At 43.8% G+C, this 17,763-nt stretch overlaps 1 protein-coding gene across 1 annotated transcript in view; it reads left to right on the forward strand.

Moving 5' to 3' along the window:
* The first annotated feature begins 985 nt into the window (after nt 1-985).
* The window catches only part of Slc45a2 (solute carrier family 45, member 2), a 34,450-nt gene continuing 17,672 nt past the window's right edge, over nt 986-17,763 (forward strand). The window contains 3 exon segments of the mRNA NM_001107653.1: nt 986-1,479; nt 3,099-3,275; nt 16,797-17,122. Coding sequence (NP_001101123.1) covers nt 1,095-1,479; nt 3,099-3,275; nt 16,797-17,122 — 888 coding nt within the window. The 5' untranslated portion in view covers nt 986-1,094.

A 17,763-nucleotide genomic window follows, 5' to 3' on the forward strand; every position in this document is an offset into this window, starting at 1 on the left:
TCAGTTAATGCCAAAGATATCCCAGAATGAAGAAAATTGGGATATACTCTCTTTTTTCTCTCTCTTCTGCCCCTGGCTTTTCACCAAAGCTTCTTGTTGCCCAAATATACCTAGAAGTCAGAGAACAAGGAAGTCTGGGAAATGTAGTCCCATAGGGCCAAGCAAAGTAGGCAGTGACTGGTACAAAACAGACTATATATACTCTATTCATTCAACTTCTATTTATTAGCAAATATTTGGGGTGGGGGGGCTAGGAAGTGCCAGGCTAGATGCTGGAGATGCCATAATGACCAAAATCGACCTTATCTCTGTCCTGAAGAGCAAGGCTAGTTAATAAAGTTTGTAAAAATACAGAAAATGCACCAAGTTCGAGAGAAACATTCGAGAGTTATGTGGCAGCTAATGATTGGAGTGAAGGCTAGGGTGCCCCGCAGATTTAACTCTAGTTAATTTGTCTTTTAAGCCCTGGGTAGAAAATGTAAATTCAGGAAAACAGAATATCCAGAAAATGTGAATTCAGGAAAACAGAATATCCAGAAATGTGAGTTCAGGAAAACAAAATATCCAGAAAAATGTGAATTCAGGAAAACAGAATATCCAGAAATGTGAGTTCAGGAAAACAAAATATCCAGATCTCTAGAAAGAAGTGTATAGAAATTATTCAATTATTTACATTTTAACTTAGTCTCTGTATAAAGAAACTTTATTATTTTAAAACTATGAAACTAAGAAGTGTGCAATTTTGTGTGTGTGTGTGTGTGTGTGTGTGTGTGTGTGTGTGTGAGAGAGAGAGAGAGAGAGAGAGAGAGAGAGAGAGAGAGAGAGAGAGAGAGAGGCCGAGTGAAGAACAATCTTTAGAAAAACGCGAGCATTCTAAGGACCCAGAGGGCTCACAACAGCTAATCTCTGTCATGCTTCTGAGTGCCAACGCCCCCTTTGCTTCTCATCGTAACTTGTGATCTTGGAGCATGAAAGAATTTCAGCCCCTCCTCCAGCCTCCCCATCTCCGTTGGCTGCTCAGACAGGCTTCATGTCAGACCCGGTTTGGAGCACAAATCTGAGGACCGCGCTGGAAAGTTACCCTCTCCGTGGTCATGAGTGGAAGCAATGGGCCAACTGACACCCGTGCCTATCAATCCTTAGCTGAGGATTGCCCCTTTGGGTCTGCGGAACAACCCAAGAGATCCTCGGGGAGACTCGTCATGCACAGCATGGCCATGTTCGGCCGAGAGTTTTGCTATGCGGTGGAGGCAGCTTACGTGACTCCAGTTCTGCTCAGCGTGGGCCTGCCTAAGAGTCTGTACAGCATGGTGTGGCTCCTTAGTCCCATCCTGGGATTCCTGCTCCAGCCTGTGGTAGGGTCAGCTAGTGATCACTGCAGAGCCAGGTGGGGTCGCCGGAGACCCTACATCCTGACTCTGGGTGTCATGATGCTCTTGGGAATGGCTCTGTACCTCAATGGAGATGCTGCTGTATCAGGTAAGTGGATCGGACAGACCCAATAGTTAGGTGCTGGGTTAAAATGCCATCAGCGTGTTTTAATGCCTAATAGAAAATGGCTAGAACTAATGACCTCGTCCAGCCTGCAGTGACCTCCCTCCTACCTCTGAATGACCCCAAACCTGTGGTTGAGGGACTTTTGCTTCCGGAACCATCACGACACTGCCTTTTATTATTGTGAGGTTTTTAAATAGGATTGAACTTATATCTACTTCATCGAATTATATTATTAAAATTATTTTTACTTATTTATCAGTTGAAGGATTTTTGAACCTATTATGCCTCATGGAAGACTTTGTTAAATTGTCCAGCTATAAGCTTCTGTAACACACCACCTGCTACGTAAAATAAGGCTTAATTCTGGGTGCTTAACATTTTAATTGGTGCAGGACACAGGCCTGTCAGCTCTGGGAGCATTTTTGCATTGCAAATCCTGGACACCAAATTTGGCGTTAAAGCAATATTTCTAGCTGCAAATCAGCTACTAACGTCTATGTAGTTGGTGGCAGTACATTGGGAAAAAAAATCATGAGGGGCCACATATTTTAAGACCATTTATGCCAGCAGAATGAATGAGTATGATACAGCACCAGCAGGTACCATTTGTCTATATTTAGGAGGATGTACAGAAATGTAAGATATAAATAAGAAATATAAGATATGTACTGGAGGTAAGAAAGAGAGGATATGTTTATTTTTCACTTACCTTTATACTGCAATGCTTCAAACATGTTCGTATCCTACACACCACTCTTAGGTTAACAAACTGTAGGCCAGGGAAACATCTATGTCATTCCTGACAGATTAGGTAGATGGATAGAGTGTACCGATAGAGTGAATCTTATGTGTTAAAAGTACCACAGTGGCTATCTCCATAAACCAAAGGAACCGGAGAGGGTCGGTTGAAGATGGACATGGTTTTCAATAGTCTGGGTCATTCCAAAGTGTGTATCCAAGGGCTACAGGGCTACAAGCTCTCCTACTCCGTCCCTTATACCAGCCAAGTCAGAGTCCTGGGAAATGAGGCCAGCAATGTGTATTTTGACAAAACAGTTAGGATGGCAGTCAGGAACTCCAGAGTTTGTGTACCTCTGTACAACTGTGGGTCTGCACATGCATAAAGGGGATGCCCCGGAGAGTAACCATCACCAGAGCTGGGATCTGAAGAATTTTATTCAGGTTATTTCATATTGTTATTATTTTTAATTTAAGGAGATGTTGTTAAAATCCCAGAATACTCTGATAAAATGTGTAACCTGGTCCTTTTTAGAACAATCCCGAGAATGAGTCACCATCACCGCTCTATTTCTAGAATATTTTCATACCCCTCCCCAAAGAAAGTCACCACTAGTCATTACTCCTTATTTTCTCCTATGGACTGGAACTGGGCAGCCACTAACTTACTTTCTGCCTATGTGTTTGTCTTTCCTAGGCATCCAATTGCTACTTTAACTTGAAAAAAAGCACCATTTTTAGATGTAAAACCCAGCCAACGAAACCAAAAGCAAGGCGGTTCGATGAGAGTTTAAGTGAAATTAAAAAATATATGGGTTGTTCTAAAACATGATTGAGAAGACCAATGTTTGTTTTTCTTTTAGCTTTGGTTGCTAACCCGAGGCAGAAACTGGTCTGGGCCATAAGCATCACCATGATAGGTGTGGTTCTCTTCGATTTTTCTGCTGACTTCATCGATGGGCCCATCAAAGCCTACTTATTTGATGTCTGCTCCCACCAGGACAAGGAGAAGGGCCTCCACTACCATGCCCTCTTCACAGGTAGGGAATATTCCAGAAAGCCTCTCCACCAGCTTTGCAGACAGGGAGAAATCCAGCCAGCGGAAGCAGCCAGTGTCTCTGCTCTTAGAACCTTTTGAATGAATGGAACAGTTGACAGGAAGTGCCTATCACGCGCTCTGCTCCGTCTCGGTTCATTTTTCTGAACAAAGTAAGCTCATGACTGGGGCTACAGAGTTCCTGAGAAGGAAGTTTACATAAAGAGTTTCTTCAGAACACTGTAGAAACGTGTCCAGAAGAAAGGCACCCCATGCACTGAACATTCTCTTTAAAGCGGTGACCCTCGGGCACTCATTTGTCACTCAGCGTCAGCTTACTAGGGATGTGTTGAAAATGCAGGTTTCTGGGTCCTTCCTCCTCTTACACTGATTCAGTCCATCTCAGGAATTGGCATTTTGTTTGATAAGGACCCCAGGTGTCCTAAAAGATACATTTGAAACCAAAACTAGAATTAAATCGAGCAAACGGAACTCCACCACCTTCAAGAGTTCTTCAGTATATAAAGAAATCAATCTGTTCACTTATAAATGTCCATGCCGGGTGGGCATTGGGCTCTTTCAATCCCTAGGAGGCTGTTTTTCAGCCTTGATTGCCACTGGGGTATTTCCCAAGCAGTAGCACACCAGGTAGGAGCTAGACCCTGTTAACACTTTAAGTGAGGGCAGGACCCCAAGTCAGGGAGATTTTTATATCTAGCTGCTGGGCCCCATCAGACCACTTAATTATATTGTCCTCATAATCAAGCCACGTGTACTTAAATGTTGAGGAATCCTAGCTCCATCCATGGCCATGCGGGTCCCTACCCCCAGAACCAGTATTAGTTCCTGCATGTGAAGCCATCTAGTCTAGTCTCGTCGTTCTGGAAATATTTGAGTAGTGAAACTATGAAGAGACGAGACTACCTAGTGCAGCAAACTATTCCTACCGCTTTTAAAGAAGGCAGAAGGACAGCCATGACACAGAGGGTGGAAGGAGGCCCCTAACCTCCATGTGCTTGGAGATGAAAATGCTGCAGAATAAAGCCAGGGTCTGAGAAGATCCCTGTCTCACCTTTGCTCTTACTGCAACCCCATCCCCTCACCTGGGCGCCTACCTCCCATAGATACTTGATCCTCGCTATGAAGCACAACACTTAACCACTGAGCCACCTCTCCACTCCCACAGGCTGTGTTCACCCCACACCTCAAGCTCTGCCTCCCACTAGTTCTCCACATTCTCTGTGCCCCCAAACTCTCAACGTGTTTCCAGGGCAGACCTCAGGGCTGTTTCATTCACTGTCTCCTGGATCTTTCACCATCGACACTCACATCACAGATGATCAAAATAAAGACTAATGCAAAGCAAGAGGGAATCTGCCCTTTCCTCCCATTTTTAATATTAACAATGTCTTAATTTATCCTTTGAGAATTGCAAACGCCATGTTTTGATCGTATTTATTTCCCTTCCTCCCATACTCTCCCCCTTTTTCTTCTCTGGACTCAAGGTCTATTTTTCACTCAGAATGTCCCTTTGGAAATCAAAAATACTCTGAAATTCCCACCCTCCTCCTAAGGAGAAGGTCTCAAACTCTTTCCTAATTTGCAATTAGACTTAATTTCTAACTTAGCCTTGGACTCAATCCACAAAATAATCAAAGCACAAATGTTTAGTGAACGGATTCCTTGAGCAGGGAGAGGTGGGCTGCACAGCCCCTGGGGGTTCTCTGGTCAGCCTGGTCTGCCATGCCACAGGACTGTTGCTGCCTGCTTGGCTTGAATAGCAGAAAGGTAATCTTCACAGTGATGGAGGGCGGCAATCCAAGATCAAGGTGTTGTCAGACTGGGTAAGCCTCTCTTCCTGACTTGCAGACATCTGTTGTCTTGTGTCCTCCTAAAATCCCTGCAGCCCCTTCTGCTGATGGAAGAGCAATTGATGACAGGGAAAAGCTCAGTCTACCTATGAGGAAACTCTCCAGAACTTCTCAATATAAAAGCTCAGTTTGTTCTCAAAGGGTAATTACCATATAATTTTTTTCTTGGCCTTGGTGATTTTTCTGCCTCCTATTTTAGAACATTCTAACCACTCCAGTTGTACCATACATTTCATGAAAGAAGGAGGTATGGGCAGAAAATGTGTGTGTGAATGAGTGAGAAGCGGAGAGAGAGAGAGGATGCAGAGGCGAACAGCATCCTGTGCGCATTGCTTTGCTACTTAGTCCGCAATCCCATTGGAGTCCCTCTATTGTATCCACATCCTGACTCTTCCACCTGACTCCTGTGTGTGTCAGGTGCTCAAGGCAGAGGAAAGGGGGTGATCATGACAACTCTCACAGGACAGGGACTCAAACACCTCTGTTGGTTTATTCTTCTTAAACAAGAGTTGAGGGGAGAAAAAACATGCTGGTGTTTGGTCAGCATCCATGTCAGTAACAACTCAACTTTTATTTGGTTACTTGACTCCTATGTTGCCTCTTGGATACATGATGGTTGGTTGCCATAGTTCCCTCATGTTTCTTGTAAGAGGGGGAATGGAGACAAGAGTCAGGGAAGAAGGAAAGGGAAGAGATATGGTCTTTTTAAATGAGAAAAGAACTTTCTACTCCCCACAGATATTTATTTGTTTCTTGTTGAGCATAATTAGATCATCTAGTAGGCTACTGAGGTTGAAAAGTGAGGGCTTGTTTAGTTTTTCATTTTTAGGGATGGGAACACTTTACTTCCCTGGAGCAAACTGCGATCCATTACTAAGGAAGAAGGGACATTTATTATTAAATAGGAGAAAGCCAATAAATACTTAAATAAAATAGACATAACTGTGTGTTGGCCTTAAGGAAACATTTGATTTCTTTGTTCTTCTTTGTTTTGTCTCATTATGAGGACCAAACTCTGGATGTCAGGCAGTGTCTCTAGTGTTTGTGTTTGGTCCTGTGGAAGATCAATGTGGACAGCTTCAGGCAAGTCTGTTCCCTGATAGAAGAGCAAACTCAAAAGTCCTCCTCTTCTAGGGCAGTACACCGGTTTCCCACCCGATTTGAGCTTAGTTTCTAAAGGCTCTGAGAGTTTATGTTGAGAGTTCCTATTGATGATGTCCCCTGCACTGCTCATAACAATCGTGGATCACTACGGGCCATTCACAAAATGTGCATGCCTTGTTCTGTGTACATGAAGCAGCACATACAGTGTGTGTGTGTGTGTGTGTGTGTGTGTGTGTGTGTGTGTGACAGAGAGACAGAGACAGAGACAGACAGATAGACAGAAGCAATGCCTTATCACTCTGCTCTGCTCTGTCTGAATAAAACAGATGACTCCAGTATATACTCAAAGCAAGCATTTTCTGACAAAGGCATATTCAATGTCAGGGCCCATTCGGATTTCCATAAACAACATTCACACAGGCAATCTAGCCATCCCAGTAAATTGAAGTCCTTTTTATTTGTTTCCAAACTGTTTAGATCAACAGTTCTAAATGCTTTGCAAAATGTGTCAAAGAATTCATTGTGAATATTTTCCAGCCTGCTTTTGTGTGTATGTTTATGTGCTAAAGAAAAATTTTCTCCTGGCTTCCAGGGAACAATTTTATTCCTCCCTTTGTCTCTCCCACTAAAACTGTCATCTCTCCAGCCCCTAGGTTAGCAGAAGCCGTGTTGGGTGTGGTAGACATACTCATAGCCACTCGATGTGCACATCTATCCGTAGAGAGGCCTTTGTACCCAGTGAGTCAACAAACCCACACTTTTTGGTAGGAAGCTTCTTCCTTATGCTGAGAGTTCCTACCTCAGTATATCTGTGCTAAGTTGAACTCCAGTGGGCAGTATAGACTATCTCTTGGTGGCAAACTTGAACCAGACATTGGAAAACCCTGCCTCCCCTTGGCTGCAGTGCAAGCTCAGGATGTCTCAAGTTTGTCATCCTCCCCCACCCCCCGCAGACCTGGGAGTCTATAACAGTAATTGCAAACAAACTGGCCAAATGCTCCATGTACAGAACGAAGATATGTGTGAAGGGTCAAAGGGAAGACTTGTATGCTCACTTCCTTTCTCGATGGTTCCCCCAGGGAAAGTTGTATCTGTACCGAGTGCTTCAGGGCAAAAGAACTGCTTTCCTTCAGAAGAAGATGGGGGAAACACATTAGGCTTGGTGTCTTTTTACTTCAGAAAAGTACTTCAAAGTATGCCCAAAAAATGCTAATGTGAAAACAAAAAAAATGCTCCATTTGGCAAATAATCAAAGACTAAGAAGAGAGTTAAAAATAGAGTTTCAGATAGAACCCCTTTAACCAAACTTTATTCGGTATCAAAGAACCACCTTTCATGTTTGGGGCTATTTAAACCTTTTCTGTTTGTGAATAATTGTTGGATGAACGGTTTTGTTTCATTAGCTGGCTTCCCTTTGAAGTTTGTGCCCATGGGACACTTTCACATCTGCCGCCTCAGGTACCTTAGAAAGGACAAGCCAGAGCAGAAAGCAAGAACACCCCCCACTTCACTTAAACTATTTTAGTTTCTAAGTCAACATGTACCATCCGTCCTTACAGGGTTCGGTGTGACGAAGCCTTCAGTGAATGTGTACCGTGTACAGTGATCAGTCAGGCCCATTAGCATTCCCCGTCTCACCCATCACGGCTTCCATGTGTGGAGACCCTTCAAACTCTCCTCTGCTTACTCGAGGTCACACAAAACCTTGGAATGTTGGTAGCTGGAGTTCCATAGACTATTAGACTTGGTTCTTTGCATCTAACTGTGCTGTGTTGCCTACTGCCAAGCTTCCCTCCTTCCCTCCTATATTTCTATGAGCTCGTTGTTTTGGCTTACCTTTCTATGCTTGTCACTGTTACTGGTTCCAGTGACCCCAGGAGAGAGCTTTTCTATACTTTCTTCTGTATTGGAAGTCTGGGTACCAACTTCCTCAGCCTTCTTGTTCTGACCTCAGAGCCTGGGCTACACACACACACACACACACACACACACACACACACACACACACGTCTCTACTGGCAAGAATATCTTTCCTTTTCATTGCTCTGAGCCACTGCTTGGAGCATAAATGTGGGAGGGATATGATGTGACGGATATGCTATCTTCACATCTTCTGTTTTCACATTGCTTACGTTGTATTGCTGGGAGGTAAAGCAGCTAACCCAAGGCCACCCTACAGGACGTAAAGGAGGAGTAACAATCAACAAGACAACAGTTGACTGAAGATGTGGTGTCTGTCCCAGTTCAGATTCTTGTTAAAGATGAGCCCCCAGGAACCTGAGTTCTGTAAAAGTTCAGCAGAAGGAATCTGGACAAACTATTTATTTGGGGTGGATTTCCTGGAGACGAAGGGAAATGTTTCCAAATGCACCGACCAGGTATTGTGGCCACTAGGAGGCGCAAGAGCGTTATTCACCTTATGTAGACTTGAACTATGGTTTAGGAACCAGACCAATTAATGAGCCTGAAATGCACTCATCTCTAATCCTGAATCAAGAGAAGAAACCGGAGTCAGGTTTTATGAGTCCTGTCAGAAAACGGGGAGTTTCTCACCTAGGTTAGTGAGCCACTTTCTGTGCTTAAATTGAGAAACTCATTTTTATAAAAACATTGAGATGCTTATAGTAGGTGTTTCTGTGGGAACCACTAGTGGATTAGGCATGTTAGCACAGACTAGAGACATCTGTCAGGAATAGAACATCCCATCTGAGGGCATCTGTACTGTTGGACAAAGGCACTTGTCCAAATACTACATGTATTTGGCTAAGTAAGAACAATATGATTTTGACCCTGGTTTAGTGTACACTTTCTAGCTTGCAGCACAGGAAGCACCCAGCATAGGACAACTCTGGATGACATTTTGTGTCTAAAACAGCTGTGAATCTGCAAAGTCAGAAGCTTAGTCTAATTGCTTCTATGTTAAGGAGGTTTCCACAGCATGGGGAACTTGGCCTCAATCAGATTGGAATGCCCCCTTCCCCCTCAGGGGCTGCGTCCAAGCTTTAGTGGTATAGAGACCAAAGGTTTGGGAGGGAAAATATGTAGGTTGAGTGACAACCACCCACAATGGCATTTGCTAGGCTGCTCACTGTCCTGCCATGCCTTAGTGGTGAGGGTGAACAGTCAGCACCGATCATCTTTCTTTCTATTTACAAGGCTCCCTCAGACCACGAATCCTCAGCTTCCTCCAGGCCATCTGCTTTTCTTATTCACACACAGGGATGGTGGGAGATCAGCTCGGAGCTTCAAGCTCTCTATACCTGTCCTTCCCTGCATCCCAGCAGAAAGATAAAACACACTCAGTGCCTATGATTGTTGGAGTCCATTCACACGTTTGTCCACTCCAGAATGTCATCTGTAATACCAATATCTACATCGAGGACCTTTATAGAATGGAAGAATACTTCAGTCACCTAATTTTCACATTGCCAGCTGAGTTCCCAGGCTAATAAATAGAATATTGTAGGAGAGGTGTCTTTAAACAAGGAGACATTACATTCATCCTCCTTATTTTGCTTCTCATATAGTAGGGAGTTTTTAACGATTATCTTGTGCCATGTACTTCACAGTTTTGTGCCCCATATTAGAGAGTTTGTTGCCTAAATTGACCCCAAAATAGGCAAGTGTGACTTTTTAGGACTATCATTTTTATTTATTTAGGACTATCATTTTTATCATTTTATCGCTGAAGAGGAAGAGGCAGGAGGATCACCATTTCAAGGCTAGAGATCCTATCGTAAAGGAAACTGAAATGGCCTTGAGTGGCGTGATGAAATGTTGTCTGATGTTTCTAAGTCCAAGGAGGCTGAGGTATCAATGGACTATAGTAAAAGTGCTTTTAAACAGAAACACTAAATGAAATTCTGTGTTGATCTTGGGGGGGGGGGAGGAAGGAGAGAGAGAGAGAGAGAGAGAGAGAGAGAGAGAGAGAGAGAGAGAGAAGCTCTCAGGAACTGCATCCTGAATCTCTCCCATGAGCAGTGGTACCTGCATTCGTTCATGCACTGATGTATTCAGTGCCAGTGACAACTCCATAGGTTGTAGCCACTGTGAATAACTTGCATACTTCCTCAAAGCACTGTCTTGAGGACTGACCATGGCAGTGTGTCACAAGCAGAAACGAGTCAGACACAGGACAAATTCATCTGTCCGGATTCATTGCCCAGTCATTCCTTCATGGAAGTCTTACTGCCTCATGGGTGGGTGGGTGGGGGGCTTCTAGAGTTACATTTCTGAAGTCCCTTGAGAGGAGGGAGATGTACTTTAACCTCTCACTTTCCAGCCCCAAGAAAGTCTGCCAAGACTTCGGGCCATCACTGCCGAAGCGGTTAACTAACACACGCACATTCACCATGAACACTCTCACTCATGCACAGCCATGTTCTTAAAACATTCTGTTCTGACCCGAGGATCCCGGCCCGCAGCAGCTCTCTGCTCCCAAACCCCGTGGGAGAGAGACCTCACCGCCTGATCAGGTGGGCACTCCTGAGGCTGCAGAGCGGAGGAGACCACCAACACTGCCCACCCCTGCCCACATCCCTGGCCCAAGAGGCAACTGTATAAGGCCTCTGGGTTCCCGTAGGGGAGGGCCCAGGAGCAGCAGGACCCCTGCGCCTGAGACACCGCCGGAACCTGAAGGAAACAGACTGGATAAACAGTTCTCTGCACCCAAATCCCGTGGGAGGGAGAGCTAGGCCTTCAGAGAGGCGGACACGCCTGGGAAGCCAGAGGAGACTGCACTCTGTGCACATCCAGACACCAGAGGAGAACACCGAGCGCCATCTGGGACCCTGGTGCACGGAGGCTCCCGGAGAGAGCGGCGCGGATCTTCCCGGTTGCTGCCGCCGAGGAGAGGACCTGGGCAGTACCCCACGAGCGGGCTTGAGCCTTGGAACCACAGGTAGGACCAACTTTTCCCCTGCGGGAAACCTGCCTGGTGAACTCAGGACACACAGAGGCAAAATTCCTCTAGGACCGGGCACTTCCTGTGTTTACCGGAAGTCTCACACCCGAGGATCCTGGCCCGCAGCAGCTCTCTGCTCCCAAACCCAGTGGGAGAGAGACCTCATCGCCTGGTCAGGTGGGCACTCCTGAGGCTGCAGAGCGGAGGAGACCACCAACACTGCCCACCCCTGCCCACATCCCTGGCCCAAGAGGCAACTGTATAAGGCCTCTGGGTTCCCGTAGGGGAGGGCCCAAGAGCAGCAGGACCCCTGCGCCTGAGACACCGCCGGAACCTGAAGGAAACAGACCGGATAAACAGTTATCTGCACCCAAATCCCGTGGGAGGGAGAGCTAAACCTTCAGAGAGGCGGACACGCCTGGGAAACCAGAAGAGACTGCACTCTGTGCACATCCAGATGCCGGAGGAAAACACCAAACGTCATCTGGAACCTTGGTGCACGGAGGCTCCCAGAAAGAGCGGCGCAGATCTTCCCGGTTGCTGCCGCCGCGGAGAGGACTTAGGCAGTACCCCACGAGCAAACTTGAGCCTTGGAACCACAGGTAGGACCAACTTTTCCCCTGCAAGGAACCTGCCTGGTGAACTCAAGACACAGGCCCACAGGAACAGCTGAAGACCTGTAGAGAGGAAAAACTACACGCCCGAAAGCAGAACACTCTGTCCCCATAACTGACTGAAAAAGAGGAAAAGAGGTCTACAGCACTCCTGACACACAGGCTTATAGGACAGTCTAGCCACGGTCAGAAATAGCAGAACAAAGTAACACTAGAGATAATCTGATGGCGAGAGGCAAGCGCAGGAACCCAAGCAACAGAAACCAAGACTACATGGCATCATCGGAGCCCAATTCTCCCACCAAAGCAAACACGGAATATCCAAACACACCAGAAAAGCAAGATCTAGTTTCAAAATCATATTTGATCATGATGCTGGAGGACTTCAAGAAAGACATGAACACACTTAGGGAAACACAGGAAAACATTAATAAACAAGTAGAAGCCTACAGAGAGGAATCGCAAAAATCCCTGAAAGAATTCCAGGAAAACACAATCAAACAGTTGAAGGAATTAAAAATGGAAATAGAAGCAATCAAGAAAGAACACATGGAAACAACCCTGGACATAGAAAATCAAAAGAAAAGACAAGGAGCTGTAGATACAAGCTTCACCAACAGAATACAAGAGATGGAAGAGAGAATCTCAGGAGCAGAAGATTCCATAGAAATCATTAACTCAACTGTCAAAGATAATGTAAAGCGGAAAAAGCTACTGGTCCAAAACATACAGGAAATCCAGGACTCAATGAGAAGATCAAACCTAAGGATAATAGGTATAGAAGAGAGTGAAGACTCCCAGCTCAAAGGACCAGTAAATATCTTCAACAAAATCATAGAAGAAAACTTCCCTAACCTAAAAAAAGAGATACCCATAGGCATACAAGAAGCCTACAGAACTCCAAATAGATTGGACCAGAAAAGAAACACCTCCCGTCACATAATTGTCAAAACACCAAACGCACAAAATAAAGAAAGAATATTAAAAGCAGTAAGGGAAAAAGGTCAAGTAACATATAAAGGCAGACCTATCAGAATCACACCAGACTTTTCCCCAGAAACTATGAAGGCCAGAAGATCCTGGACAGATGTCATACAGACCCTAAGAGAACACAAATGCCAGCCCAGGTTACTGTATCCTGCAAAACTCTCAATTAACATAGATGGAGAAACCAAGATATTCCATGACAAAACCAAATTTACACAATATCTTTCTACAAATCCATCCTTACAAAGGATAATAAATGGTAAAGCCCAACATAAGGAGGGAAGCTATACCCTAGAAGAAGCAAGAAACTAATTGTCTTGGCAACAAAACAAAGAGAAGAAAAGCACAGAAACATAACCTCACATCCAAATATGAATAGGACAGGAAGCAATAATCACTATTCCTTAATATCTCTCAACATCAATGGCCTCAACTCCCCAATAAAAAGACATAGATTAACAAACTGGATACGCAATGAGGACCCTGCATTCTGCTGCCTACAGGAAACACACCTCAGAGACAAAGACAGACACTACCTCAGAGTGAAAGGCTGGAAAACAACTTTCCAAGCAAATGGTCAGAAGAAGCAAGCTGGAGTAGCCATTCTAATATCAAATAAAATCAATTTCCAACTAAAAGTCATCAAAAAAGATAAGGAAGGACACTTCATATTCATCAAAGGAAAAATCCACCAAGATGAACTCTCAATCCTCATCTTCGATTGGTTTATATACAAGTGTGCAATTTCTAGGCTTGAAAGTAAAATGATGCTATCTGGTGCTGGATAGAGGAGCATTATTTTTTATTATGGCAGCTTGCTATTTTTGTAACATGGTGATTTGGTTGAACACAATAAAGTACAGTAGTAACTGATCTCCCCCTCTTCCTGGATGAGTGAGGAGATGATTAAATGTTGATGTCAGCATTCATGAGCATATTCAGATGAGCTTCTGCTTCTGTTGAAAAGGATGCTGTGTTTGATTGTGGTCCGAAGCTTTGAAGCACCACTTGGCATCTCCTTCCTTGGTGGTCTCACTGTTTAAACATAACAGATTTGATAGCTTGTTGGTAAGGTGAGGTCCAGCTTGTCTCCACTAGGTCATCTTCATGTGAATCCGGTGGTTATACGGTTTTGTTCTAGGGATATTTCATTTTTTTAATAACGGTTTTAGCTGACATTCATGGAGAGAATGAATCCTTAGAACTGTGCCACTAGTGAAAGGAAATCCTGTCTAGAGTATGTTTCTTTACAAAGCTGTGTCACACCATCCTTTGGCCCTCTGCTGGAAAAGTAGAATCAAGTCTCAAATAATGCCTTTTAAATTGTATCCTCTAGTATTATAGATGTAGGACAGTACTGTATCATACCTCTGTGGATGTAAAATAGCTTGTACCTGCTTTATGATACGTAGTAGTGACCGTGCTTTATCAGAGCTGTTTTTAATGATGTTGCTCAGAATGTTTTCTTTCCAGATGATGATTGAGAAGCTAATTTTAAAAAAAAAAATGGTGCCAGGTACCACAAGAGTAACAGAACTGTGCTGTTTTCTCCGGTTTTGTTTTTTTACTTTTTTTTTTTTTTAATGGAGTATGCTGGATGTCTCTACAGTTTTGTTCAGATGACTGCAGAACCTGGAAAAGCTGTTGCTGCTGTTGATGCATAACACACTGCTATTATTGGTCTTTTTATATAAATATAAATGTATATATACAGATATATAATTTGAATTTTTTGAAACTTTACCTGTGCTGTCAACTTTGGAAAAAAGTATCCCCGTTTACTGTGTTGAGTTGGCACTGTACAGAAATTAACAGCCATATTGGTCTAGAAATGTTGAACTTAAGTTTTTTCCATTTGTACAGGGGTAACACACTGTATTAAATATGTAAGGTCTTATATACGTGGGTTTGATTACAAAAACTAATAAAGTATTCTCTAAATTAAAAAAAAAACATTCTACTGAATCTACAAGCAATACCTTTGGAACCTCGAAGCCTTGGAAGCTGGACTAGTTCTTAATGAAGTGGGTTCTTCTTTTTTTTTTTTTAACAGCTAGTTTTGTTCACATAGCAGTCTCATTACACATGGTCCAAGTACGTCCAGATAAGAACTCAAATTGGAAGTTAAACATTGATCTTCGAACATCATAGCCAACGATGCCACGTTTGCTATGATCTCTCTGATATAAAACCACATCCACACCTCAGTGGCTGTCAATCCATTCAGCACGGCTTCCTTAACTGTAAGCTGTTTGAAGCTACCAGTTTTAGCACTTTGAATTTTTTTTTTCACACTCTGAAAAAGTTCTTCACGGGGTTTCACCAGGGGTTGGGGGTGAACCAGCTCAACCTTGGCATAGTGACAAAATGTGGCCAATTGAGGCTTCGAATAAGTCCCGGCAGCAGCCACCATTGACAGTGGATGAACTTGGCTATGGTCTAAGGTGGAAGATACGTCTCCCCGAACCACCAGTTGAAGGTCCAAAGTGGGTTGTTCTTACAGTGAAGCTTTTCCACATACTTCACACCTTCCACATGTGACTCTTTACCTTTCTGCTTCTTTGCCAAGGCCCCTTTAACAGATGCATGTACCACAGTGTCTGCTTCCCACACTGAGTAGGCTCATGCTTCTGTGCCAGATATTTCCTGTGGGCACTGGAGATTGGACCTCCAATTCTCATGCTTGCGGGGCAGTCACACTGTCAGTGGAGCCATCGCCAATCATCTGAGTCCCATCTCAGAGTGTGGGGCAGGGGGTGGGGGACTGGGACTCTGAGTTGTGCTTTCTTCCTGGTCCCCTGGTTGATAAGGATATTGTCATTGTCTGAGATGGGAGTTCACTCAACAAATAAAACTGCAAATCTGCCCACTAAGGCAAACAACCCGTGTTGGCTAAGGCATGCTCAGTGGCTGATGCTGAAAAGGTTTGGACAGAAGAAGCAGCCCTAGCTAAACTTGTGACATAGGTAGACAATGCATTTGGAATTCCGTCATTTACAAACATGTAACACATGTAGAGGAATTCGGCCATTTACTGCACATTTTCAAATCTCTTGGTGTGTCTCCCTTCTAGCCTTGGGTTTAAAGAAATCGCCAATGTCAGCACTGGAAGGGACATCTGAGTCACAGTACTGTTTTGTTGCTAATTTGTGTAAGGTTCTACTCACAGAAGGAATGCCTGTATTTAAAGCAGGAAGTCAAGAGGAGAGATTGGATCACTAATAACAGTTTTTCAAATGTCAGAATTAGGGAGGAATCACTTTTGACGAGTCCCAACTCAGAGTCTCAGTAACACCTTGTTCACACCACACGCCTAAAGCAAGAACCAGGAAACCGTCTCGTTAGAATCCCATAGGATGATGATAAACTTGGAAAAGAAATTGTGTTTAAATGTGCGTTCGAATTTCTGTAGCTATTGAGAGCAAGCATGCACCTAGAACTTCCGTAGGGATGAAGAGAAATGTCAAGGTTCTTTGACCTTCCCAAGCTAGTTTGTCTTCTCGTGGAGCTTGACGGTGGAAAGATGATAATAAAAATTTTTATTGCTGCCAGAAAGTGATTTTTATGGACTCATTTGGGTCAAGAATTTGAGGCTTTTGTTAGTTTGTTTGTTTGTTGTTTTTAAGTAGTATAGAAGATGCCGGTTGGGAAGGCCACGGTATCTCCAAGGGTGTGTCAACGTGTTGTGCGTTCACTGCTGTCCTGAACAGTTTTCATTTCCAGATCATGACCATCTTGGTAGGTTACTTGTATGTCATTACCCTATAATAGGCACACAGGACTAAGGTCACAGCAAATAAATATTAGAGCTGGGACTTGAACTCACACTGCCTTAGCCTCTTGCCATGTTGAGTCTTGTCATTACCAGTCAGTCTCTGGTCTCTACAGAAAGCTTTTCTACAGAAGGGGAAGGCCTGTGCATGCTGGGAAACAAACATGTCTATTGAATATGCTAATCTCTCTCTCTCTCTCTCTCTCTCTCTCTTCCTCCCTTCTTCCCTCCTCTTTCCCTCCCTTCCTCTCCCTCTCTCTCTCTTGCTTTCTAGGTTTTGGAGGTGCTCTTGGTTACCTTTTGGGTGCCATAGACTGGATGCATCTAGAGCTGGGAAAACTGCTGGGCACTGAATTCCAGGTCATGTTCTTCTTCTCTGCCCTGGTTCTCACCTTGTGCTTCATCACGCACCTGTGCAGTATCCCTGAAGACCCACTCAGAGATGATGCAACAGACCCTCCCTTACAGCCAGACCCTCAGGGCTCGTCACTGTCAGCAGATGGGATGCCCCGATATGGTTCCATTGAGAAGGTTAAAAATGGAGATGCAGACACAGGACTGCCAGTGCAGGGAGGGAAAAACAAGAAGCCTTCTGGACAGGTAAAGATGCAAATTCTCTTTTCTTCTCCTCCACACGAGGGAAGTGTTCTTGCTTAGTCACTCTTTTCTTTGTGAAAAAGTGTCGTATTTGCTTGTCTGATATAAAGTTTTATGAAGTCTATTTGAACATTTAAAACCTTCATTAGTCGTTAGCTGTTGGAATGAGAATCTTGTACTTCAGGTGTTCTCTCTCCTCTTATTCCTTTCAAAGCATCAAAGTGGGGAAGGTAATGTCAACTGTAACAGTTAGACCAGGGGAGAACCCTCCAGTCACAGAAAATGGTCTCTTAGATAAGAATTATACTCTACAACTTTGTTCCTTCAAACAACAATGCCATTGAGTTAATGACTGGAGTAGACGCATGAATTTGGATAACATGACTTGGTTGGATAATTCTGTCAATCCATTTTAAAGGTTCATTAGCTTCAACTTGAAACAAAACAAAACAAAATAAGAACAACAATAACAAAAACACCTGCCAGAAAAAAAGGATCAAGGTTCAGAGGAAAGGGTCAGCGAAGAGATTAGAATTAGAATTATATTGACCGATATAGAAGCCATTAACCCTGCATAACTGCTTAAATGAAGTTAATTAAAATGAAATAAAATTAAGGTTCCATTAGTTTCATTAGCCATATTT

This window comes from Rattus norvegicus, chromosome 2 (assembly GCF_021556685.1).
Source record: "Rattus norvegicus strain SHRSP/BbbUtx chromosome 2, alternate assembly SHRSP_T2T, whole genome shotgun sequence".
NCBI lineage: Eukaryota > Metazoa > Chordata > Mammalia > Rodentia > Muridae > Rattus > Rattus norvegicus.